The 23,829-nt window shown below is 46.9% G+C and overlaps 1 protein-coding gene across 4 annotated transcripts; it reads left to right on the forward strand.

The window, feature by feature from the left end:
• Positions 1-47: 47 nt before the first annotated feature.
• LOC101155618 (cGMP-dependent protein kinase 1) lies at positions 48-19,855 on the forward strand. 4 transcript variants are annotated; one of them, XR_013659560.1, is made up of 21 exons: positions 48-775; positions 907-1,179; positions 3,710-3,812; positions 4,747-4,813; positions 4,892-4,991; positions 5,713-5,826; positions 8,303-8,408; positions 8,480-8,543; positions 8,620-8,697; positions 9,386-9,480; positions 9,977-10,042; positions 10,133-10,231; positions 10,571-10,667; positions 10,743-10,882; positions 12,393-12,482; positions 12,560-12,701; positions 12,779-12,942; positions 18,861-18,988; positions 19,123-19,185; positions 19,266-19,332; positions 19,407-19,855. XR_013659560.1 is itself a non-coding variant. In XM_020707397.3 (21 exons), the coding sequence occupies exons 2-21, from the start codon at positions 981-983 to the stop codon at positions 19,503-19,505; spliced, it is 2,076 nt and encodes a 691-aa protein (XP_020563056.1). In that variant the 5' UTR covers positions 48-775; positions 907-980; the 3' UTR covers positions 19,506-19,652. The 4 variants fall into 4 exon arrangements, 3 of the variants coding, with proteins under 3 accessions (XP_020563056.1, XP_078812526.1, XP_078812527.1); XM_020707397.3 differs by having other exon boundaries at positions 18,861-18,983; positions 19,407-19,652; XM_078956400.1 differs by lacking the exon at positions 907-1,179 and having other exon boundaries at positions 489-775; positions 18,861-18,983; positions 19,407-19,652.
• Positions 19,856-23,829: the final 3,974 nt, after the last annotated feature.

The raw sequence follows: 23,829 nt of genomic DNA on the forward strand, positions 1-23,829 counted from the left end.
GGCCGAGAGCTGAATTACTTTAAATTCATGTTACATTCTGTTTTTGCGAAAAACCTTTGGCTAAATATTTTTGTCGTATAATTTATTCTTTATCAATAAATAAAATGATCAAATAGTATTCGATAAATAACCAAGAGAAAAACCACATTATAATTTAAAAGTAATCGGATTTCTTAAATAACACAAAGTTTCGACGTGAATATCTTTAAATTAAGCATTTTTGATGTAGTTAATAGAAGTATGAAATATCATGTTTGTACTTTTTAAAATCATTTCTTTAGGTTGTTCAGTAGGAAGCTCTTAGTAAGGAAAAACACTCAAAAATTAAAAATGAAGCTTAGAAAATATAAATGCAATAATACAATTAATACATAACTATTACATTTATAACATACAAAATAAGCTGATATAAAACAGTATTTTCTATCAAATGAAAACGGAAAAAATACAATTAATTTTGTTTTAAAATTCTAATCTCTATCCCTTTATTAAAACTACATTTGTTGATGTAGTATTCTGCTACTTTTGTTTTTCTAGCTTTTCTTTGTTTATTTTTCAAAATAAAAGCTTGCGGGTCTTTTAGTTTGTCACCGCTGTCGGTCTCAGATGTGCGCGCCGCTCGCGCTCGTGCTTGTTTCTGAGCTGCGGCGGACCGTCGCGCGGTTCGATCTCCATTCGTTCACTTCTGTATTTGACGCCTGGATCCGAACAGAACCGGGATCAGAACCAGACCTGCTTACCGTACCGGACTTGTTCGCGCAGCTTTCAGCTTTCAGTGAGTAGAACCTTTCCAGACCCGAACAGGAGAACATTTGAAGTCAGACTGACCTCCGTAAAGTCATTTCCTCCACAAAAACCTTCATGTTCAAACATTTCCGAGTCCTCATGGAGATGTTTCCTCTGAAGTGTTCCGGATCCGGATCCGTTCTCTGAAAACCTGCTTGCCTCAGTACACCTGAAGTACACTCGAAGCTGGGGCCATGGCTGTGTCCAGGGCCCCCGGGAGCCTGCGGGACCTCCAGCTGGCTCTGCAGCTGAAGGTGGAGGAGCTCCGTCAGAGAGACGCTCTCATCGATGAGCTGGAGCTGGAGCTGGACTCCAAGGACGACCTGATCCGCCAGCTGCAGGTGGAGCTGGACAGGTACCGCAGTACAGCACGGCGGGGAGGACAGGATGCAGGTACCATCCCACTCACCTGTCACAGCTCTGAGCAGCCACAGAGGCAGATTTAGAGAAGCTGGAGATCTGGGGCCTCATTTCTAAAGGTTGCGTACGCACAAAAGAAGGCGTACGCCACTCTCTACGCAATAGTTGAGATTTATAAAAAGCAAACTTGACGGGAAAATGTGCGGTCCTCCACGCAAGCTCTGACCCAGGCGTACGCACAAAAACGGGTGAAATGAGAAACGGCGACACCGTCGGCAGATGGAAGAAACACGTGAAAGTGACAGTGTGTGCCAAATCGTGCCGGCATGTGCTGTGCTACACAATGTGGCACAGCTTAAAAACGTGCCTCTACCCCCTGGCGCTGATTGCTGTGTTGGCCCCGACCCTGAACCCCATCCCCACGCATTTGAGCCATTTGCTGCTGCTGTGCGCCAGCGTTTGGAAGTGATGCGTCGCTTGTAAAGAAAAAGGGGTGTGGAAAATATTATTTATTTTTAGAATTCCCTCATCGTGCAGTTTATTTCAGTCAGTCTTGATTTCGCCCAACTCCTTGACCACCTCTCTGATTGAACTACTGACTTCCCTCTGCATTTCAAGGACTGCATCGGTGAGGACACGCCCACTGCTGGAGGGTTGAGAGCCGCGTGCCGTGGAGACGCTGGGGCCAGACGGCTGCTCAGCTGCAGCATCGTAACCACTGGCCCCGCTGGAACACCCAGCAACTAAAATAAAATTGTTCTATATTAATAATCTGTAATTGTGTAGCCTGCATACATGTGACTTGACTGCATTCATTTGAATTATTTCTCTTACCTGTGTCACCCTGACCCTGGCGCGTCGGCGTCCTCCTCCGTCTCAGTCAGGTGACTGAGGCGGAGGAGGACGCCGATAAGGGGGACTTAATAGGGATTCCCCAATAATAGCGGCCAGTTTCTCATCAAGAGGGGTCAGCTCCGGCCCCCCCCCTCCCCCCACGTGGCGGACACACTCTGCCGATGCAGCGCTAGACGTTTTTTTGCCTCGACTTTGATGTCCGATCATTTCTTTCATTTCTTTTTTATTTCGGCCACGGTCCGAGGTTGTGAGGCTACAGCATTTACAGCGTCTACCACCGTTTGCCACTCAAGTGCCTTTATGGCATTAGTAATGCCCACACTGTGCCCTCCAAACAACGTTTTCTCCTCTTTTCCACCTCGCCAACGATAACTTCTACTTCACATTGAGTGAAGTTACGTTTTTTTGATTTCCCCTCTGTGTTTGCCATGATTTAGCAAGCCATGAATATTAATTTGTGGGCGTTTCACGGACTATTTATGGGCAACTATGGGCGTGTCATGTAGCCGCAAAAGCTGTGCAGCATTTAGAATCGGTTGTGATTTATTAAGGGAAAGATGCGTAGGATGTGCGTGCGCACGGTTTTATAACTCCGAATATTTCTGTGCGTACGCACGTCCTATGTTTCATCCGTACGCCATTTCTGACGCAAATCCTACGCAAAGTTTTATAAATGAGGCCCCAGAAGAGCTCCAGGACCACGAGAGGAACGGTCCAGCAGCTCTGTTCTTTATTCAGGAAGACAAAATTAGATTTGAGAACTGGATTTGAAAAATCTCTTTCTCTTCATCCTCTTTGTAGACATATCACTCCTGAAACCTTCCTCCGTCCGTTCCAGCCTGCTTGAACATGCCTCCTCCGCTTCCTTCACCCATGCTCCCCATAACCTCACCCCTCACCTTAAGCTGACCTTAATTCCTCTCCTTTCCAGGTGTTTCTCCAGCTTTCTAAATGTTCCTCCACCTGCTCCTTACTCTCAAATAGATCACAGCATCATCTGCAAACATGATGAGGTTTCTGTCTAAGCTCACCTGTCAGTTTGATTATGAATTATTAATAAGTAATGAGCAGTGGTGACTGCAAAGGTTTAGGAGGTCCTGGTACCCCCCCCCCCCACACACACACACACACACTCAGACGTTCCACCTTTACAGGCATTCAGGAAGATATCTATCCTTAAGAATGTTATTTCAAAGTTAAAGCCCACATATTATATTTTTCTCTCTTTTACCATAAAGAAGGAAAGCATTCACAGAACGATTTGAATGTTTTTTAAAAACTCTTTGTTTAATAAAGTCAGAGTACAAAATAAAAGCACTGAAACACTTTGAAATACAGTGTCAAAATAAAAGATTCTTCTTCCTTGGAGAAACTTTAGTTTCTGATTCGCATTTTTCTTCTTAAGAAATCCAAAAAAAGGCAAAAATGTGAAAAAGTTAAAGACCATCAAGAGAGCAAAAACCTTTGAAACAAATTTAAGAAAAATCAATAATAAAGGAACAGTAAACGTTCAGAAGCAAAGTGATAGATAAAGAAGAGAGTCCAAAAAGACACAAAATGTTTTTTCTTGTTTGTTTGTTTGTCTGCACCACAAACAAAATCACATCAGTACACTGACCAATCACAGCAGCAGCTGCATGAATATTCATGTTTTCTTTCATCAATCAGTGTCAGAGTGTGTGTGTGAACTCACAGCTGTGTGTTCCAGAGACTCGTCGCACAAAGAGACACGCCTTCTCTGCTGAGGCCCCGCCCCTGGACTCTGCCCAGCTCGCCGCCGTCAGCATTACCAGCTACAGAAAGAGCAAAGAGTGAGAATCGCCGTAACAACTGCCATAAAAAAGCAGACAGGGTGGTGTTTGTGTGCTGGGATGGATGTTGGCCGCTCTCACTGATTCTGCATTCACCATCATTTTTGGGCGTTTGTCTAAAAAACAAACCCCACAGTATCCTCCAGACTGATTAAGCCACTTGGATGAATGTGAAACGTTGCCAGGAGGGAGATTTCAGGTCCAGATTCCAGAACACAACTTCAAGTCAGGCCCTGTAACAGACTGGCAACTTGTCTAGGGTGTACCTACCTGCCCCCGCCCACAGGTGGCCGGGATGGACTCCGGCAGCCCCGTGACCCCGAAAGGGACAAAATAGATTGGAAGATGAATGAACTTCAAGTCAGACCAAAGATAAAGAAACCCCAGAGTGTAGACGCTGATGGTGGTTGAGGCCCAGACCACGACAAAGCGCCACTCCAGGTGGAGAACTGGGTGGAGGAAGGCCGGAGAAAGTGTCTGGAGTGCAGAGAGATAACCATGTGACTATTGGTTCAGAGTGAAGACCTGATGAATGACGTGTCGAGTGAAGGAACAAGCCAGAGGACGATCTTCCCTAATGAAACTGCACCAGAGCTGCATGTTAAGAATCCCCTGTGATTGTTTCCTGGAGTGATCTTTTATTCATAGAAAATAAGAAGACATGTTGTGTTATTTGGTGAGGTTTGGGAGGTAAATATAAAAGCGTCATCTGCATATCGGTGGATATTTGTTGGAAGCATTTTTGGCAGAAAAACCGCATAGAAGCAGTGGAAAGACAGACTCCCGCTGTGGAGGTTTTGAAGGTTTAGCTGTCAGAAAAAAGACCTGACATGCATCATAATGTGATAATGGACAGAACCACCCAGAGTAACAGTTCCTGCCGCTGAAACATGTTTGACAGACAGCTGGAAGGTCATTGCTGTTGTGTGTGCAGATCCAGAGATCTGATCCAGAAAGCTCTGCTGGACAACGACTACATGAAGCATCTAGAGCGGGAGCAGGTACGGCCCACCCGAGTCTGTGCTGGTGAAGGATGCTTCCCACCAGAAACGTTCAGTCACTCGTGGCCTCGTGTGCAGATCGCCTCCATTGTGGACAGCATGTACCCCACCAGCCTGGACAAGGGCAGCTGCGTGACCCAGGAGGGGGATGTGGGTTCAACGCTCTACGTTCTGGAGGGTCAGCATGCACTTTCAATCCTCTCCTGAAAATTTAATACATGAATCTTTGGCTCAAGCTGAACGAAACAATATAACACACGATATGACCATATTAGGAATGTGGGGGTGTGGTCAACAAATGTTTGCTTTTGATCATTCTACTAAAGTTTTCATAGCTGGTCGTCACTCCCAGGGGACGAAAACATGAAATAGTTGCTATGGAGATAAAACCAACTGAAAAGACTCCAGAAATGGATTTTTATGAATTTGTCTTTAATTTAAACGTATTTTTGTGATGTGATCATAAAGCATGTACTTTAGCTTTTGTCAGCATTCTGGATGTTCTCTGCATTTAGTAGTATTTAGGTCAAAGTTTCTGCTCATAACGTTTACATTCTGCACATCATTTAGCACTTTCAGTTTCTGTAACATTTTCTTGCTCTAACTTAACAATAATTTGGCATGAATTTATGGCACAGCTTCATTATTTAAGTGTCTGTATTTTTGTTAGAGTTTAGAATTTTCTTGTTGGTTTAGTTTGAGACACATTTCAAGTTAAAAGCTGAAACGTGTAGAACTGTCAAAATAAGACGTTTTCTTATTGGTGCAGATATTTAAGAGTAAAATCTTCATAGTTTTGTCTCATGATTTCATCATTGGGTGTTTTTCTTTTTCCTGGCGTTTGAGTGCGGCGGTTCTCGAAGCGGACAGCCGTCTGACGAATCGGTGCGTGTCTGCAGAGGGGAGGGTGGAAGTGACCAAACAGGGGAGGAAACGGAGCAACATCAGCGGCGGGAAGGTGTTTGGAGAGCTGGCTGTCCTGCAGCGATGCGCCTGCACAGCCACCGTCACAGGTAAAGTCCCGCCTCCACCTGCTCCTGACATCACTGAAGGCGTCTCTGCTTTTGGACATCAGAGACGTCGTCCATGTTCACACCAGCAGACACGTTTGGACCTTCACAGTCCATTCATTCTGTCTGAACGACGGGTTTCTAAAAGGAAAAGAACAATTTCACCCAAATTATTTGGACAAATGAAAAGATTAGAATTTAACATTTGGGATTTTTACTGTTTTGGTGCCAAAAACATGCAGTCTCTTTGTTCTGTAAAACCATCAAACCCCTGCAGATGTGAGGACAGTTTCATCAACTGTTCCTCTGTTCGGCTCCTCAGATGAATCTGGTTCTCCATCAGCCGATTCAGTAAAAATGAACTCGCTTTGACCTGGTCTTTCTTGTTATTGAGTCATTTTGATCTACAGCAGAAAGCTACAGATCCAAACATGACTCAGAGTTTGAAAAAACTTCTGTTCTAGACGACTGTGGTGGAGTCTGGGTGGAAGCAGATGGAGGCGTTTGAAGGAAACAGGAAATGACATCAGCTTGTGTTTGAACTCTGGAGGCAGAACTGCTGAGGTTCTAATGATCTGTGATCTAGCAGATCACAGCAAAACCTTCTTTCTCTGACTTTCTCCCAACTTTCAGGTTTTCTTTAGCATCTCAGGAAGATTTCTTCTTTGGGTCGTTTTTTCAGAGCTTAGCTTCTTCTCCTCACTGCCCTTTTACGTCTTGAGACGCTTGGGGCAGCAATGAAATCTTTCCATCCATTTCTGACGGTTGCAGGCCAAGGTGTAGACGGTTCCCCACTGAGCGATCACAGCTGTTGTAGAGTTTCAGTTTGGTCTTGGTGCTGCACTGTGATGACTTCCAAGTATGGATCATGCCGATGAATGTAACCCTTGCTTTGTTACTCCTGTTCTGAGCGTCCTTCTCACTTCCACCTCCTGATGTGAGGGGGCTACAGGTAAGCAAAGCTTTCGGTAAATGGTCAATTCTGGTCATCGACCGTGGTGGGGGGCTGTGACGTAGTATTCGTCGTACGTAGTCTCCATGAGACCACCTGTAATGGGTGCCCATGGACTGCCACCCTGTTGTGGTTGGGGGGGTTGCGTGTCTGGATGACCTGGATAGCTATGCTGGCTGGAGCTTTGTGCTCCTGGTTGGGTCTCCCATGCCAGACAGATCCAGGGTAGAGGCCAGAATAAGAGCAGTCCACTGGCCCTCCAGGTTGGGGGGTTGGCACAGGGCTAACCACCCAGTCTTAGAAAACTGAGATGGTTATGGGAACAGAGCTCAGGTAGATGAAGCTCAATGGTCAAATCTCTTCTGGTCCAGTTTTCGTCTCTGCAGAAGCTTCGCCTCTCCAGTCTGAAAACTCTCTGGATCGTTTGCTGGCATCGGTCAGCCCCCACTGACCCTCTCTGCTCTCCAGCGGCTGCTTTTATTTCCCGACCTTCAGCGTTCTGTCTTTAAAGAGGCTGAAGGGGAACAGGAAGCTCTCTGAGCACTTGAAAAAGAATCACAGAAGCTCCATTAAAAATCCATCTGCAGAGAAAAGGTGGTTAACGAGATGGAAATGAATGCAGATGATTCTGCAGGAATGATGGTTCTGTGTTCGTTCTGCAGAGCTGAACAGACAGAGTTTATGGTCTTGATGACCCCAGAGAACCTCCACACATCCGTACTCGACCTCCTGACAACAGCGGCGTTCGTGCAGGTTTTCACGGCGTCACAGGAGGAGGAGTTTGTAGGTTCTGGTCCTGTTCTGCACTTTTGTTTGGGTTATGGACTATAAACCAGATTCTTATGATCAAGCTCTATTATGAAGCACAGTGGTGGACCTGTAGTGGTTTGGAGCCTCATAAAAACGATGCATTTAAACTGAAACGCTTTAGTTTTTTATTTTTGCTTGACAAAAGCTCATTTCTCATCGTTGGGATGCAGTTTTTGTCAGGAAGGCTGTGTATTAAAGCCGTGCTCGTGAGCGCCGCGGCGCCTGAGGAAGTTCCAAACCGACCTTGAAAAACGAAGCTCTCCACGCTGGAGGCTTGAGCTTCGTCCTCCAGCGAGCTGTGATGAGTACAGCTGATTCTGCGTGGGAGGGAGGGGGGTCAATGAGGGCTGTAAATACACTGAATGGATGTGGGCGCGCGGCGCTGTGGCGAAGCGGACAGAACAGAAACCAGAGAGATTTCAGAGATGCAGCTTTCTCCAAACATGGATGTTTGTTTGAAGGAAACTCATCTGTTCTGATGATTCATCTGCTGAACCTCAGATTAAAGGATCAACGGGTTTCTGTCGGACAAAACCATGAGGACATGAATGAGGGTTGAGGGACAGCAGAACACAAACATCCAAACGTATAAAATGATGTTGGCCTTTACCTGATGGGGCAGATTTATCACCTTAACCTCTGACCTTTGGGGCAGATCCTGAAATGGTTCAGGTCTCAGCAGCGGCGCTGACCTTCCCTCTGCTTGTTGGTCTTCAGCTCTGACCAACGTCCGGCTTTGGGCGATGGACCGTCAGGGTTTCCAGACCGTTACGATGAGGGCCGGCCTCCTCAGGCGCTCCCGGCACACGGACCTCCTGCGCAGGTAGCGGCAGCTCCGGTGAAGCTCCTCCCGCTCTGCCGTAGAGAGACGGCTCAGGTGTTCTGTCTCTGCAGGGTTCCCTGGTTTCAGTCGCTGCCCGACGGCGTTCTCTGCAGACTGGCTGAGGCTCTGGAGGAGGTGAGCTGAGCTCCTCTGGACGCATATCAGGAAGCAATGGCAGCTGACAAACCTGTCCATCGCCTTTCACTCTCAGACTGTTTACAGTGACGGAGACTTCATCATCCGTCAGGGGGCACCCGGGGACACCTTCTTCATCGTCAGTGAAGGACAGGTGAGCAGGAAGAGTTTGTGTTGAGGGTCATTGATCCGACCATCACCTTTAGTCCGAGGTCTGCAGAGGGACGGAGGGAACAAAAACGAGGAACTGCAGCTTAAAGAAAAGGTCTGGTTCGGTTCGGTGCCAGCACCGGAGGACCTCAGAGGTCTCATGCTTTAGAAGTAGATCGGATCAATAAGAAGACCGTTAAAACGTTTAAACCGTTCAGAGAATCTTAAATCTATCCTGAAACACAGGGAGCGACTTTAAAATGGGTGTAATGCGTTCCCGCCCCCTGGACCTCGTCAGAACTCGTGACTTTTTGCGTAAACCAGAGAGAAGGCCATTACAAAAATTTAAACGACTAAAATGAAAAGCACCAGGATCTCTGTGCTGCAAGAGAGGAACGGGCGACTCTGGCAATGCTTCAGACGATCAAATCCTGTTTTCACTGCACTCCAAACTCCTGTGCAGACTTCACCTGAGAGGTGGAGCTCACGCTCCTCCACCTGCAGCAGCCGCTGCTGCAACGCCACCAACAGCCCCAACCGGTCCAGATGAGGCTGGGGCCCCACCCCACCCAGCACACATGAGGCCTGTGGAGTCTGAGATGACGCTGTTTTCTGCTGCAGAGCAGGAAGTCTGCACACCTGTGACGTGTTTCCTGTCGCCCCGCTTCATGGTTCATCGCCCCCCCCCACAGGTGAAGGCGTCCCAGCAGGCCTCAGCAGACGGCGAGCGGGAGACGGAGTGGACTCTTTCTGAGGGGGACTGGTTTGGAGAGCACGCCCTGAAAGGGTGACCCCCCCACCACCACCACACACGAACACACACACAACTACAAACACACAACATACACACAGATCAACACAAGTCAACAGCTGAGAAGATTCTGCTGTCGTGAGGCTCCTTCTCCCCCATGGGGGGGCTCCACTCACAGGGATGCTTTATGGAGGGGTTTAGGGGGCTTTCATGTGATCATGTATCGTCCGTAACAACCCTGACGGGTTACCATGGAAACGCTGGTCACAATAGCCGCCATTCAGAGGAGACTCTTCAACTCGTCCGGCTGGGTCTTCTTCATCTTTACACACCTTTTTGTTCCAGAGACGACGCTAAACAGCATCTGTAACCATGACGACGTGAGGTTTTCAGGGTTACTTCTCAGTATGTGTAGGGGAGGGGGTCCATGGTAACAACGTTCAAGTGATGTAAAAATTGGAGCTAGTTTTTCTTTGTAGACATTTTTAAATAACTTTTTATTGCTTTTCTGAACACTTTGTTTCTCCTGCAGGGAAGATGTGCGCGCCGCCAGTGTCATGGCTGTTGGGGGGGCAACGTGCCTGGTCATCGACAGGGAGTGAGTCTGGATCTTCCTTCAGCCCCAAGCTCAGTTTAAATTAGTTTTTCTTTTGTGGGGTGGGGCTACTGAGGGCTCTGTGTGTCTCAGGTCTTTCAAGCGGGTGGTTGGAGGGCCGGACGGAGGACCGGACGGAGCACCGGACGGAGGCGATGTCGGGAGCGATGGCGGCGCTGAGGTCGAGTTCAGGTGACAAAAGGATTGGTGCTTCAGTCAGAGTGCTATGTAACTGCTGCTGGGGGCGGAGCTTCTCTTTTCTGACTGAAGAGCTGTTTGTTTGCAGAAGCTGAAGGTCGGCTGCTCCAGCATTTGTACTTTTATTGTGTGAAGAAAGTCTTTATATCCAACATCAGTTCTGTCAGAGAAGCTTTGACCTTCACAGACCTCCACATGCTGGATCCAGAGTTTGTTGTCAGATCCTTCCTTTAAAAAAAAATCGTCTCAGATTAAGACGTTCAGCCACACAGGGAGGATTAAAGGAAACATTTTCCCACTCTTCTCAGCAGCTTCTCTGCTCTGTTTTTTCAGACAGCGGGTGGAGTCGGACTTCATCTCCGGTTTGTCCCTCGGTCATTTCCGAATCATCTCCACTCTGGGACGGGGGGGCTGCAGTCGCGTGGACCTGGTGGGGCGTGCGCACGTTCAGGTCAGACTGTGTGAGGTTGGCGTCCATGTGGAGCTTCAGGGCTTCTGTCTGCAGGTCCAGTTGGAGAAGTATCCAAATCGCTCGTTCGCCTTGAAAGTGCTGCAGAGAAGCCGGATCCTGCAGACGGGCCAGCAGAACCGCGTCCGGTCCGAACGGCGCATCCTGATGGAGGCTCACAACCCGTTCATCGTCAGGTCCGGAACAATCTTGAACCGTTTCATCATCATTTAATCTGAATCGACTAAGGACTTTCTAGATTGGAAGATGGAGACGAAACCTACACCAGAACCAGACCCGGGGGGGGGGGGCTTTCTGACTGAGAAGTCAGTTAAGAGAAAAAAGGGGAAAAAATTAATTAACTGAAGAAGAAAAACGGACAGAAACACCAGAGCATCTGCTAGAAAACAAGACATAGCAGTTAGTAACTGCTACAATGACAGAAGGTGGAGCAGAACTACACCAAAGCGTGTCTCTTATTTTGAAAGTCAGCCCGGAAGAGGAAGTGTGATGTATTCTCTCATCTGAACCTTAGGAATTTACCCGGTTGGAGATTTTTACATCAAAGCTTTAAGTTTCAATCTGAACCGTGTGTTTTCTGTTCATCTGAAACCGAACCTTTAGAACATTTCTTTGATAGTTGCAACCAGATAAAAAATATTCTGCACTGACATCCATAATTGGCTGTCACTCAAAGTTTATAATATTCCCTCTTTTTCTTTACCGGATGTTCTCTTCTTTATGGAAAACCTGAACCCGGAAGTTTCTGATGTCATCCAACTTCTTTTGTGCAAACCCTTTTTCATTTATATAAATGGAAAACACATGCCCTTTGTTTAGGATCTTCTGATTCTTTTAAGTGTTTTAAACGCATTTCAAACAAAAACAAGAAAACTGCAGTAATTGATCAAAATATATCAAAACTGTTGTAATTTTAGATTGTTGCCTTGTCGTGACCTATTTTTATTTTGTTGGGTTTTTTTTGTGTGTGCATTTCAAATGTTTGCTCATCCTAACTTGATTTGTATATGAATAAAAACATGAAAAACCACTGTCTTAATAAACAAAAAAGAGGGAATAATTATGACCTTTCGGTGGCCTCAAAGTTCACTCTCTATTATCATTCAGGATGTAAAGGATGTGAAACAAAAAAACTGTTCTTGTACTGAGAGAAACGGCAGCATCGCTTAAAAACCACAGATGCAAACAGGATTATGTCGATAATAACGTATAAAATAGGAATCCGAAATCAAATAATCAGTTTCTGTCAAACTTGATCTGTTTCTCTTCCTGTTGTGTCTCTACTGTCTTTACCTTTTCGTGTTCATGTGACGCAAACAAAGAGACGTCCAATCACAGGCTCGCTTCTTTCAGGTCGGGTCGATTCCAGTCCTGAGAAAAATATAGATTTGTATCTATTTAGGTCACAGAATGCATGGTGTCACCACAGAGTTGGCTGAGGCTTTGATGTATGGATTGGGGGGGCGTGTATGGAGATCGTCTAGAATCAGGAAGACACTCAATCCACCCTTCAATCATTCTATTCATTGCCTTATACACATCTTTTCATGATTTTGATTTTAAATCAAGGATTTAGCTCAGCACTTCTCCCTTCATCTAATGTGTTTTATACGCTTTTATTATGGGATGTGCGGCAGGTCCAGACTGTGCTGCCAGCATTGAGGTCTTTTGACTGTTTTTCTGCAGGTTGTATCGGACGTTCAGAGACTCCAGACGTCTCTACATGCTGCTGGAGGCCTGCCTGGGGGGCGACCTGTGGTCTCTGCTGCAGGACAGGTGCGTCACTGGATCTTTGTCTCCTCCGACACTCAGCATCCAACCTGAAATCAAATGGTTTTTCTTCCTGTCCAAAGGGGGCCTTTTGATGACGGCGCCACTCGCTTCTATGCCGGTTGTGTCACTGAAGCTCTGGTCTATCTTCACCACAAAGGAATCATCTACAGGAACCTCAAACCAGAGACCATCCTGCTGGACCTCAGAGGATACGCTAAGCTGGTTTTTAGGCTTTTTTCAATTGTTTGCCTGGTAGAATTACTCAAACTAGAACCGTCTGACGTTTCCCCTGCTGGCAGGTGGACTTTGGCTTCGCCAAGTATGTCGGTGTGGGAAAGAAGACGTGGACGTTCTGCGGGACGCCTGAGTATGTCGCCCCCGAGATCCTCCTGAACAAAGGCCATGACGGCTCGGTGGACTGCTGGGCGCTGGGGGTCCTGCTGTTTGAGCTGCTCTGTGGCAGGTACGACTGTTGAGACGCAACAGCGCCTCTAGAGGCCAACCGTAGATCTTCTGTTTCCACCTGGAACCACACGTCTCCATCTAAACCAGGGGTCGGGAACCTATGGCTCGCGAGCCATCTATGGCTCTTTTGATGGTCACATGTGGCTCGCAGACAAATCTTTGATTATAATTTTTTTTTTCATTAGACCAGTCCTTCTCGGGCGCGATGCGATGCCAGAGGCGCACAGTAGTAGCCGTGCTTGGAGAACAAAATCTGCGCCAGCATTATCACTTTACAATTATCTATTATTTCACAGAGTTTGTACCACCTGGAAACCTGTGAATTGCCGTGCCTAAAACTACGCGCTCCCGTCTCTGAGAAAGAGCGCGCAGATGCGGGGACGGGATGTGTGAGGAAGAAAGCGGGGGGGGGGGCGGCAGCAGGTGAATCGCGCAGGTATTGTAAAAACGTAAAATCCGCTGCCCGTCACTCACTGCGGCGTGTGAGTGTGTGTTTGGCTCCCCGTCTGCATGTGATCAATCTGTCTCACATCTACAGAACATTGATACTAACCTAAAATCACGTTTAAAGTCTCAACGCCTGCATGAAGCAGAAACTCACCACGTATCAACCAGACTAGACCATCAGCAAAACTACCACGAGAGGTGAGGTAGAGATTACGTGATGCTGTAGTATCGCGAAAGCCGACGAGAGGAGTGTGGTGAGTTTACTTGGCGGCGCGTAAGTTGTGAACAAACATTTTTGATTTATTTAATTACACCGCCATATTTAAATAATCCAGAAAGTTTAAAAAATAAAAATCTGAAAAAGTTTGTCAAGCATTTGCCAGCCTGGATGACCTGGAGGACCTGGAGGATCTGGAGAATTACATCGACGAGTGTTTCAATACCTGCCTCATGAAGAAATCCAACACCGCCACTCCGTCCACCAAACGCAACCGTCCCGAAGACTCCCCGGGGGCTGCCTCCTCCCCAGGCAGCAACATGAGTGATATCCTGGATTCAATTGATAAAAGGCTCTCCAGCCTTGATTGCCGTTTAAATCTGCTGGAGATCCTCCATAAGGAATTCCAAGGTCTGCGAGAGTCTCTGGAGTTCAGCCAACAGCAGGTGCAGGAGCTCGCAGCGGAGAACCAGGCCCTCAGAGAGACCGTGAAGATCTTGGGCCACGACACCGCCCGTCTTTCTGAGGAAAACCGATCCATCAAAGAAACCCTCCTGGATCTTCAGGCGAGGAGCATGAGGGACAATCTAGTGTTCGCAGGGATTCCAGAAGAGGCAGGAGAAGTCCCGGAGAACATTGTTAAGTCCTTTATAGAGGTCCACCTGAAACTCCCCAAGGAAGAAGTCCAGAAGATCTCCTTCCACAGGGTTCACCGGCTCGGAGGAAAGAGGCCGGACAATCAGCGTCCCCGTCCTATTGTTGCTAAATTTGAACATTATAAACAAAAGGAGCAGGTAAAAAGCAGAGGGCGAGAGCTGAAAGACACACATTATAGCGTGAATGATCAGTTTCCAGGCGAGATCCTCCGCCGGCGGAAAATCCTCTTCCCGCTGAGGAGGAAGCACCTGTCTGCTGGAGCTCGTGCGGTGGTTGCTGTTGATAAACTTTTTGTGAATGGCAAGCTGTTCCGGGACCCAGAGGTAACACCCTGGCTGTGCTGAAGGCTTTCAGAGGCGCACTGACATCTGCGCCGCCCAGAAGAAACCAGCAAACTTATTTAATTGAATAGGAAATAATCGGATCATCAACACCTCTCAGGAAAAGTGTTTTTTCTTTCTCTCACATTCATGTTTCTGTTGTTGTTTCGTTGTTTTTGTTTTTTGTTCTTTCTCTTTCCCTCTCTCTTTTCTCTTGTCCCCCCCCCTTCCCATGTTCTCATATGTGAATCAGGTAAAGTCAACGCAACCACGGTGAGTATTTATTTATGCACGGAACGGGCGCGCGCGCATACTAGCGCGCATAAGAGCATGCACACGCGATCCCGCACACACACGTTGATAAACTGCAAAAACCTCACTTAGGCTCACACAGGACGCACGCAACATGCAGCTGACAGCTAAGACACGTTCACCCACAACGCACAGAGCTTCAGTGTAGCAGGAACGCACAGCGGGCACGCGCACACGGACGGGCACACGCACTATTTAGCCTTGCACTCTCCCAGTTAGAACAGCTATGAACAGTCTTAACATCGTTAGCTGGAATGTGCGTGGACTTGGTTCTGGGCCAAAGAGATTGAAAGTGTTAAATCACCTGAATGATCTTAAAGCAGATATAGCTCTGCTGCAGGAGACCCATTTATCATTATCAGCTGGTCATCTCCTGTGCTGTTCCCAGTATCCAGCTATGTATTCTGCCAGTTTCAACTCCAAACAAAGAGGGGTTGCAGTTTTGATTAATAAAAATGTTACATTTACTCATAAGGATACAGTTACTGACCCAGAAGGCAGATTTGTAATCATTAATATATCCATTCAGAACAAGGACTTTTGCATAGCCAGCATCTATGGTCCTAATGTTGACGACTCTTCCTTCTTTCACAGATTCTTCACCTCACTCTCAGTTCACTCTGACTCCACAATCATTATAGGAGGAGACGTCAACCTTGTTTTGGACCCTGAACTTGACAGACTCAGCACAGCAGCAAACCAGCGTACATGGCAGTCTGCAAGTATTCTAAAGCAGTACATGAATGATCTGGGTCTCTGCGATGCGTGGCGCTCATGTCATCCAAACACTAAGGGGTTCACCTTTTTTATTTAGGGCCCCTTGGTGGGGAGGGTGAGGGGACGTCACTGTGAGTAATCAGGAGATGTCCCCTTAGTGCCCTACTCGCCAATTTTAACTGCACCCCCCTTAGTACACACACCCCTCCCCCCTCAATATATACATCCCAACATAAACACACACACATGCACACACACACCCTTTCAAACACACATACACGCACACACATTTTGCAAGGAAGGTGGGACCTGGGTCCGTCTGTCCCCTGCCTCTTCCCTGGTGGGGGGTACGGGCCCCTTTGCAGCGGCGGCCGTGTCCCCGGGGTGCCGGCTTCCTGGGCCCGGCGGTGCTCTCTCCGCGCGGTGGGGGGGTTCACATTACATCTGAGCCAGGGGTGTCTGGTCCCTGGGGGGTGGGTTCTGGTCCTTGCTCCTGAGTGCTGGGCCCCGCCAAATTTCCAACTGTGGCCGAGCCTGGTCGGGTCATATTTACAACACCCCTTGTGGGCCCTCTTTTTTTTCCCCGGGGTTCCCCCCTCCTGGGCGGGGGCGGCGGGCCCCTGCCTCGCTCCTCCCTGGACCAACCGTGGGCCGGGCGGGTGGCTGCCTGGAGTGCGGAGCGGGTCTCCCTTGGGGGGTCCTGGCTCGTACCTGGGGTTGGGGCGGGGGGATGCCCGGAACTCTTGGGTGGTGGTGGGGTGCTCGTTTGGGGCTGTGGGCGTCCTTCTCCGGTGGGGCCCTGCGTTGGGTTCTCCCGGCGCGGCGGGGGGGCTGCTCTCCTGGTTGGGCTGGGGCGGCGCTCTCTTTCCCTCCGTGCGTCCCTGGCCTCTGGCTCTGGGGGCCTTGCGGCGGCCCTGCTGGCCCTGGCCTGGGTGGCGGGCTTAGTCGCCCGGGCGGCGGTTGTTCCCTGCCGGTTCCCGTGTGGCGTTGGGGGGATTCCGGCTGCCGCTGCTGCTGCGGTGGGGGTCTTGGGGTGGGGATGGCTGGGCACTCTCCCTCCTTCTTTTCACGTTCCACCATCCATTTTAGAAGAACATAAACACTCACCTGAGCACAGGTGTTAGCTCACCTTTGCACTAACAGTTTGCATGACTGAATGACTGAAATATTTCACACTTTTTGGTTTTAAGGCATAAGTATGCGTGTGTGAACACTATCTGTTTTGTGTACATGTCGACAGGTGGACATTTTTGCAGCTAGCAGGTGTGTTTATAACATTTGAGTGTGTGTGTGGACAGGCTCCGCCCCTTTTTTCTTTTTTTTTCTTTCTGCATTTGAACCTTACCATAATGATTAACAACCAGTAAACTTGTTGCTTTATGCTGCTTCATGGTATTATCCCCCTTCCCCTCCTATTATCACCCCCTACCCCCCCTCTCTCTAACGTCCCTCTCTCTTCTTCCCCCCTTTCCTTTTCCGTCCGGTCCAACACCAAAGATTTTCAGACATGATTGAAATTAATAAAGTTTGGCCTCAATTACAAAAGGGGTTTATTCAGACATACCTTTGGTTTGTCTGAAGATGAATAACCCCTCTTGTTAAAGTAAAATATGTCCAACACAAGAGGCCCTGACCGGAGAAAGGTAGTTTGCCATCTCTCGGTCGGTGGAGTGTCCCTGCCCCAGGTGGAGGAGTTTAAATACCTTGGGGTCTTGTTCACGAGTGAGGGAAGATCGGAGCGTGAGATTGACAGGCGGATCGGAGCAGCGTCCGTAGTTATGCGGTCGCTCTATCGGTCCGTCGTGGTGAAGAGAGAGCTGAGCCGAAAAGCAAAGCTCTCAATTTACCGGTCGATCTACGTTCCAGTACTCACCTATGGTCATGAGCTATGGGTCATGACCGAAAGAACAAGGTTCCGAATACAAGCGGCTGACATGAGCTTCCTCCGCAGGGTGGCTGGGCGCTCCCTTAGAGATGTGGTGAGAAGCTAGGTCACCCGCGGAGAGCTCGGAGTAGAACCGCTTCTCCTCCACATCGAAAGGAGCCAGTTGAGGTGGCTCGGGCATCTAGTCCGGATGCCCCCTGGACGCCTCCCTGGAGAGGTGTTCCGGGCATGTCCCACTGGGCGGAGGCCCCGGGGAAGACCCAGGACACGCTGGAGAGACTACGTCTCTCGGCTGGCCTGGGAACGTCTCGGGGTCCCCCCAGAGGAGCTGGAGGAAGTGGCTGGGGTGAGGGAAGTCTGGGCATCTCTGCTCAGTCTGCTGCCCCCGCGACCCGGTCCCGGATAAGCGGAGGAAGATGGATGGATGGATGGATGGACAAGAGGCCCTCAGCTCTCATCTGTCTGCCCAGCTGTTGGACAGGACAAGATAAAAAAAAAAAAAAAAAAAAAAAAAAACTACCACGAGAAATACTCATCATTTATCAGCAACAGCATAACGATGTTATTAAAAAGAATCCACAGACTTATTGTACTTTAAAAATGTTGAAATTACATCAAATGCACACATTCACTTGTATATTTAGTTTTAAACATATTGTCGCGGACTGAGTTTAACTTGGCTGTTGGGCCGCTTTAAAAGTTCTGGAGTTCATTAAACGCATCAAGCAGAGAGCTGATTGGCCCTCAGTTCTGTCGCTCAGCCTGTTGTTAGGTAATTTGGGCCAATGGGGTTCAGCCATGGGCCGAATAAGGGTAATGGGAGGACTGCAGCGGGAGCAGGTGAATATGAAGTTGGTAGAAGCGCTCTCGTTTCAGCAGGAGAGATTCAGGAGTTGCTGAATTAATTGTATGGTGTTCGTTGCAGTCTGCAGTAACCAGAATAGAGAACCTTAAAAGAGGTTAAGTCTCCGTGCCTCAGTGTGGGAAAGAGACACAACATTATTGTATGGCTCTTTGGAAATTACATTTAAAAATATGTGGCGTTTATGGCTCTCTCGGCCAAAAAGGTTCCCGACCCCTGATCTAAACCAAACTTCTGCTTAAAAATAACTGAAACCTTGTTCAAATGTCTGCATGAAAAGATCCACCACCACTTTAGACATTTACCTCAATCTGTCGTTTCTCTAATTATGAACATTTCAGATGTTTGTTTATGTTTGTAAAACAAGTTATTCCTCTAAATTCATCCTCAGGCTGAGAGAACCACTGTACAGGTAAAGGTAGCTGATAAAGAGCCAATCAGAAAGCAGAAAGTCTGTCAGTTTGAGAACCTGTCTGCTAAAGCTGTCTGGTCTCTGCAGTCCTCCGTTTTTAGCTTCTGATCCGCTGGACATCTACAACATCATCCTGAGAGGCATCGACATGATCCAGTTTCCCAGGAAGATCACCAAGAGTGCAGCCAACCTCATCAAAGGACTCTGCAGGTTCTGTGAGCGGTACCAGTTCTGTAAGAAGCTCCAGTTCTGTGAGCAGCTCTGGTTCTGTGAGCAGCTCCGGTTCTGTGAGCAGCTCTGGTTCTGTGGGATGGACCTCTGCGTCGACTGACTCCCTTTTCTTTTTCAGGGACCGTCCGTCAGAACGCTTGGGGAACCAGAAGAACGGGTTGAGGGACGTCCAGAAACACAAGTGAGCCGGCAAAGACGTCAGTCACTGCTTTACTGATGCTGACAAGGCGGTTGTCATGGAAACGTGTGTTTCCTCATCAGGTGGTTTGACGGCTTTGACTGGGACGGCCTGCAGCAGGGGAGCATCAGACCACCATTCGCCCCCCCGGTGGGTGTCTTCTGGGGAGTTGCTGGTTCAGGGCCGTCTGTTGGGGACTTTAACCTCTGCTGTCTGTTCTACAGGCGGATGGTCCGCTGGTCCACAGCGACTTTGACAGTTTTACAGAAGACACGGATGAGCCCCCTCCGGACGACGGGTCTGGATGGGACGCAGAGTTTTAATAAAACCGGATCAGTTTGACAGACGCTCAGTTTCCACACATCCAAGCAGATTACAGATTACATGCTGTAATCTAAGTGTCACAACTGATTTAAATAAAAAACTCTGCATTTCACATAGTTAAGCATTATTTTATTAAAAACAGCATGTTTTCAAGATATCACAAAGTTTATAGTTGAAAGGAATACAGCCAAAAGCAAAAAAAAGGGGAGCTGTGGTTTACTGTGACAGAAAAAATGAAGGTATTTTAAATAATTTATCACTAATTTTAAATCTGTGCTAACAGCAACAAATGTCTGTGATGTAGTTTAGATTATTCATGGTGAGTTGTTAATAAAATGATAAAATTGTTTGTCTGGGATGTTTCTGTGTCATTTGTTGACGGTACCCACCTGTCCCCATAGTTTTACCTGCAGTGGGCGGAGCCTATTTGACTAAGAACTAAAGGGGGTGTTCCAGGAAAGGGAATGGTATCCCACAATCCCTTGCGGTGCCGATCTAACAGCAGCACCAAAGTTACACCTACTTAATTGAATTAATTTGAATGAAAGTAAAATAACTGTCTGAAAACTACGTGTTATTTTTAAACTGACTTAACAAAAAATGATTTATCTTAACTGAAGCAAATAATTAAGTTAGATCAAAGTATAAAGTTTATTTTTCCAACATCCATATGTGGTCTTATCAGCCTCTCATGGTGGAAAAAGTATTATCTGAGCTTCTTCATCCACTAAATCATCTTCAAATGGACACGCCATGCTGCTTCACCTCTCTGAAAACAAACTAACCTTCAACTAAACCTGCTCCAGACCAGGTTATGTTCAGAGCATGAGTTGCCATGGCAACTTGACATATCCTGAAACATACCTCCATTTCTGGAACCGAAAGCTGAGGTTATCAACTTCCTTAGCCTCAAACTTATCGTGGGAGCTAGCATAACCTGCTTTCTGGAATACCCGCCTGGTTGTGATGTTAATCCTGGACACAGAAATTAGTGAGGCTATTGGTCAGTTTTAACAGATTGTTAAAAGTTTTCTCTCAAAGTTTTAGTAGTTTTCGTGGGTTTGTAGTTCTTAATTAAAAATCAAAAAATAATCTTGGAAATGCAAGAATAACATTATTTTGTTAAAAACATGCACAAAAGTTTTTACATAAAAACTCACTGAAATAATCTGAAAAACACTAGAACTAAATATTTCCAAAACCAAAAATTATGAAAAATTATAAATTCAAAAAGCACAATTATCTAAAAGAAAAACACTAGAATTTTATTTTTATTAAATGCAATATACTCCCATAATTGTTGTTTATACATTATATACTCAGGTGTTAATGAGTGATTTGTCACTTTGTTGTTCTGGATGTGTATCAGGAAAACACAAGTGTAAATATTCTAACAAAAACAGTATTTATGTTTTTCAGAAAGAAATGATTTTGTATGTAAATAGTATAGAATCATGCACTAACAAAGAACGGTTGAAACATGGTCACTTTTAAAACTTTAACAGATTCCTTTACCTTTATTATTTTTGTCTTATTTTAATGTTTTAATTTTTAATTGTGTTCATGTTTTGTTTTGCGCAAAGTGTGGAACGTCAGTGTTTGATATAATGTTTGTGAAACATTTGTTAATAAAGTGGGGGGGGGGCAAGTAAAAAAACCTCACATTGCCGAAAGGCTGCGACGAACCCCGCCCACCAAGCTGCGCTTGACTGGAGAGGCGGGGCTTCAAACCCGGAAACGGACCAAAGTGTTATTTTTTTTATTTTTTAAAGGACCAGAGTTCGGTGGACCGATGTTGTGCAGAAAAGAGCGAGAGTCCAGAACATTCTGGAAGAGCAGGTCGTTTTTAAGTCGTCATACAAACGTTGATCACGTTGCACCTGTCCTAGTTTCCCAGCGTGCATTGCGTTTGGGTGTACAGTCAAAGGACTAAAATGCCATCTACGGATCACGTTTGGCAGTTTAATTGTCTGTCATACTAACTACAGGCTACAGTCTTTCCCGCGCTCCTCACGGGGGGGCGCTGTTTTCGGCAGAACACCGGACCTTCTGTTTTGGCGGGCTTTCCCCCCCGCGTTATGACGTCACTGTGTGAGCTGTAAAGAGATTGGTCGTTCTCCCGAAAAGGCGGGTGGTCACGTGTTCATCCTACCTGCTGAGCGCTCATTAAGGTGATTGGGTCCAGGTGCCTCAGAGCGGGACGGAGTTCTGTGGTTCAGGTCAGTGGTTCTGTCCTTTTGGGCCAAAGGGGAAATTGTTCTGGAGCTGTTCTCCTGCTGGGAGAACCTTAGAGGTTCCTCCGAGGAGAACATGAGACACAAGCGATGGTTCGATTCCCAAAAAAGGCTTTTTCTGAGACGGAAAACATTTTTGTTTTATGTTTTCATGTCATTTTTATGTTGCGTTTTCTGAATAAATGTTTTTACAATGTAAAGCATTTTGTGTTACGTGAGTAGCAAAGTGCTTTAGTTTGATTTAGAAAATGAGGAAAAAATGTCTATTTGGCAAAAATAAAGTTGCTTAAGTTGAACCCAACTCCTCCAGACGTGGAAATGCAGCAGAGTTTCTGTCTGAAGGAGAGCGTAACTGTTCTGATCTCTTTCCCAGAATTCCTTGCTGGTAGAACAGCGACTGTCTATGAAGACAAGTGGAGGTCAGGTGCACACGGCCCAAAACAAAAAGGTAACTATTCCAACACCACGTTCAGTCAAACCACCTAAAGATGGCCGACCAGTTCTGGGTTTGAGGAAAGGTTTTTCTCCCAGAGGCCTCATGGTGGCGCCATAAGCACTTTGACCTTTAATTTTTCTTTAGTCTCAATCATCACATTTCTGTTTATTCAGACAATTCTGATTTTTTTTTTTTTTTTTTTTTGATTTGTTTTCTCCTCAGATAGATCTTCAGCCCGTAAGTCCTCCGTTTCCGGGTTTGGCCGCCGCGCCGCTCTCTTCCTCCGTCTCTAAGCTTGCATTGAAGGTGACTTCACTTCCATTTGCATTCAGAGCAGAGGGAGTTTTTTGGTCACAATGAGGATGGAGCTTATAGTTTTGTATGTGTTGAAATGTATTTGGGAGCTGCAGGTCTTTATGTTGCTGAAACTTCTAGTTCCTCTGACCTCCTTTCATGAATAAAAATCGCGTTTCCCCGCCGTCATATAAAATAGAACCAGTTCTAGATCGTAGAACACGCCTCCAGGCTTTATTACAACAATCCGTAGGTTTGCATTTAAAAGTTCCAGAATTTTCTTCAGCGTGGACGTGGACCTGCCTCAGCGATTCACGCTCGCTTGCGCCATTTTGAATTTTCTGTGATTTTGGATTTTTCATTTTCAAGACTCTGGTTTTAATGCACACGCCCACATGTCATCACCTGGAGTCCTCTGAAGGTATGTCCATCACTCTGTCCTGCTGCTTCTCTCCTTCCAGGCCGCCGTGCCGCCGCTGTACCACCTTCTGGCGCCGTGCCGCCACTTTAGCTTTTCTTTCATGGCCGCCGTGCCCTTCTTTATTTTCTGTTTCATGGTTTTAATTTGTCATTGCGCTCGTGGCGATGATCACGAAGAGTATTTTTTTTGTAAATGATTGCTGTTTTATGATTTGTCTTTTTTTTTTTTTTTTTTTTTTCTCTGGGTCCTGGTCCTCTAAGCTCCTCCTCATCTGTGGTGAAGTCACCTTCAATGCCGTTTCCTGTCAGGTTAAAGTCCAGGTTCAGCGTCAGGTTTTAGTTTTTGGAGTCCAGTCTGGTTGGGATCAGACTCAGGAAGGTTGTGTTCCTGCAGGTCTGTAGTTTGAACCTGCAGAGGTTGTGGTTGTTGGGCTGGAGCTGAATCGGTGAAGTTCTGGTCTGGAGGGCCGTCAGAGACTCTGTCCTTTCCTTCTTTGTCCTCTGTTGGATCAGTTGGTGCAGTGTTTTATTTTTCAGGTGGTGCTACGAAAGGTAAGACCCTTTTTTTATTTCTTCATTGCATTTGTGCGCCCGGCCTTCCCGCTGTGCTTTTTTGCTGTGCTGCTTCAGAACATCCAAAGTCTGTGATGGGGACTGATTGATGGTTCTGGTTTTTGGCGAGTGTTTAGACACTGACTTGTTCCAAATGCTGCTTTGAAGGTTTGGTTCTTGTGGTTCTGTTGGTGCGGTCGTGTCCGTGATTGTGAAAGCCCAGCCCACAACCAGGGAGCTGTAGATCAGGGAGGGCTGCATGCTCCGCCCGTCACGTCCACCTGTGTTGGTGCTGCATGGATGCAGGTCTGGGTTGTTCTGTCACAGAACCGTTAATCTGGATCGGTTCTCCTCTGGTTTGTCTTTCTGGGTCCACTTCTTCTGTTT

This window comes from Oryzias latipes, chromosome 12 (assembly GCF_053564925.1).
Source record: "Oryzias latipes strain Hd-rR chromosome 12, Olatipes_Hd-rR_3.1".
Taxonomy (NCBI): domain Eukaryota; kingdom Metazoa; phylum Chordata; class Actinopteri; order Beloniformes; family Adrianichthyidae; genus Oryzias; species Oryzias latipes.

Bases quoted from the DNA above. Each gene is read 5' to 3' on its own strand.
- LOC101155618 (XM_020707397.3), top strand. From the start codon at position 981: ATGGCTGTGTCCAGGGCCCCCGGGAGCCTGCGGGACCTCCAGCTGGCT. The intron at 5,827-8,302 runs GTAAAGTCCCGC...GTTGGTCTTCAG, and splicing joins CTGCACAGCCACCGTCACAG to CTCTGACCAACGTCCGGCTT. The intron at 12,483-12,559 runs GTGCGTCACTGG...TCCTGTCCAAAG, and splicing joins TGGTCTCTGCTGCAGGACAG to GGGGCCTTTTGATGACGGCG.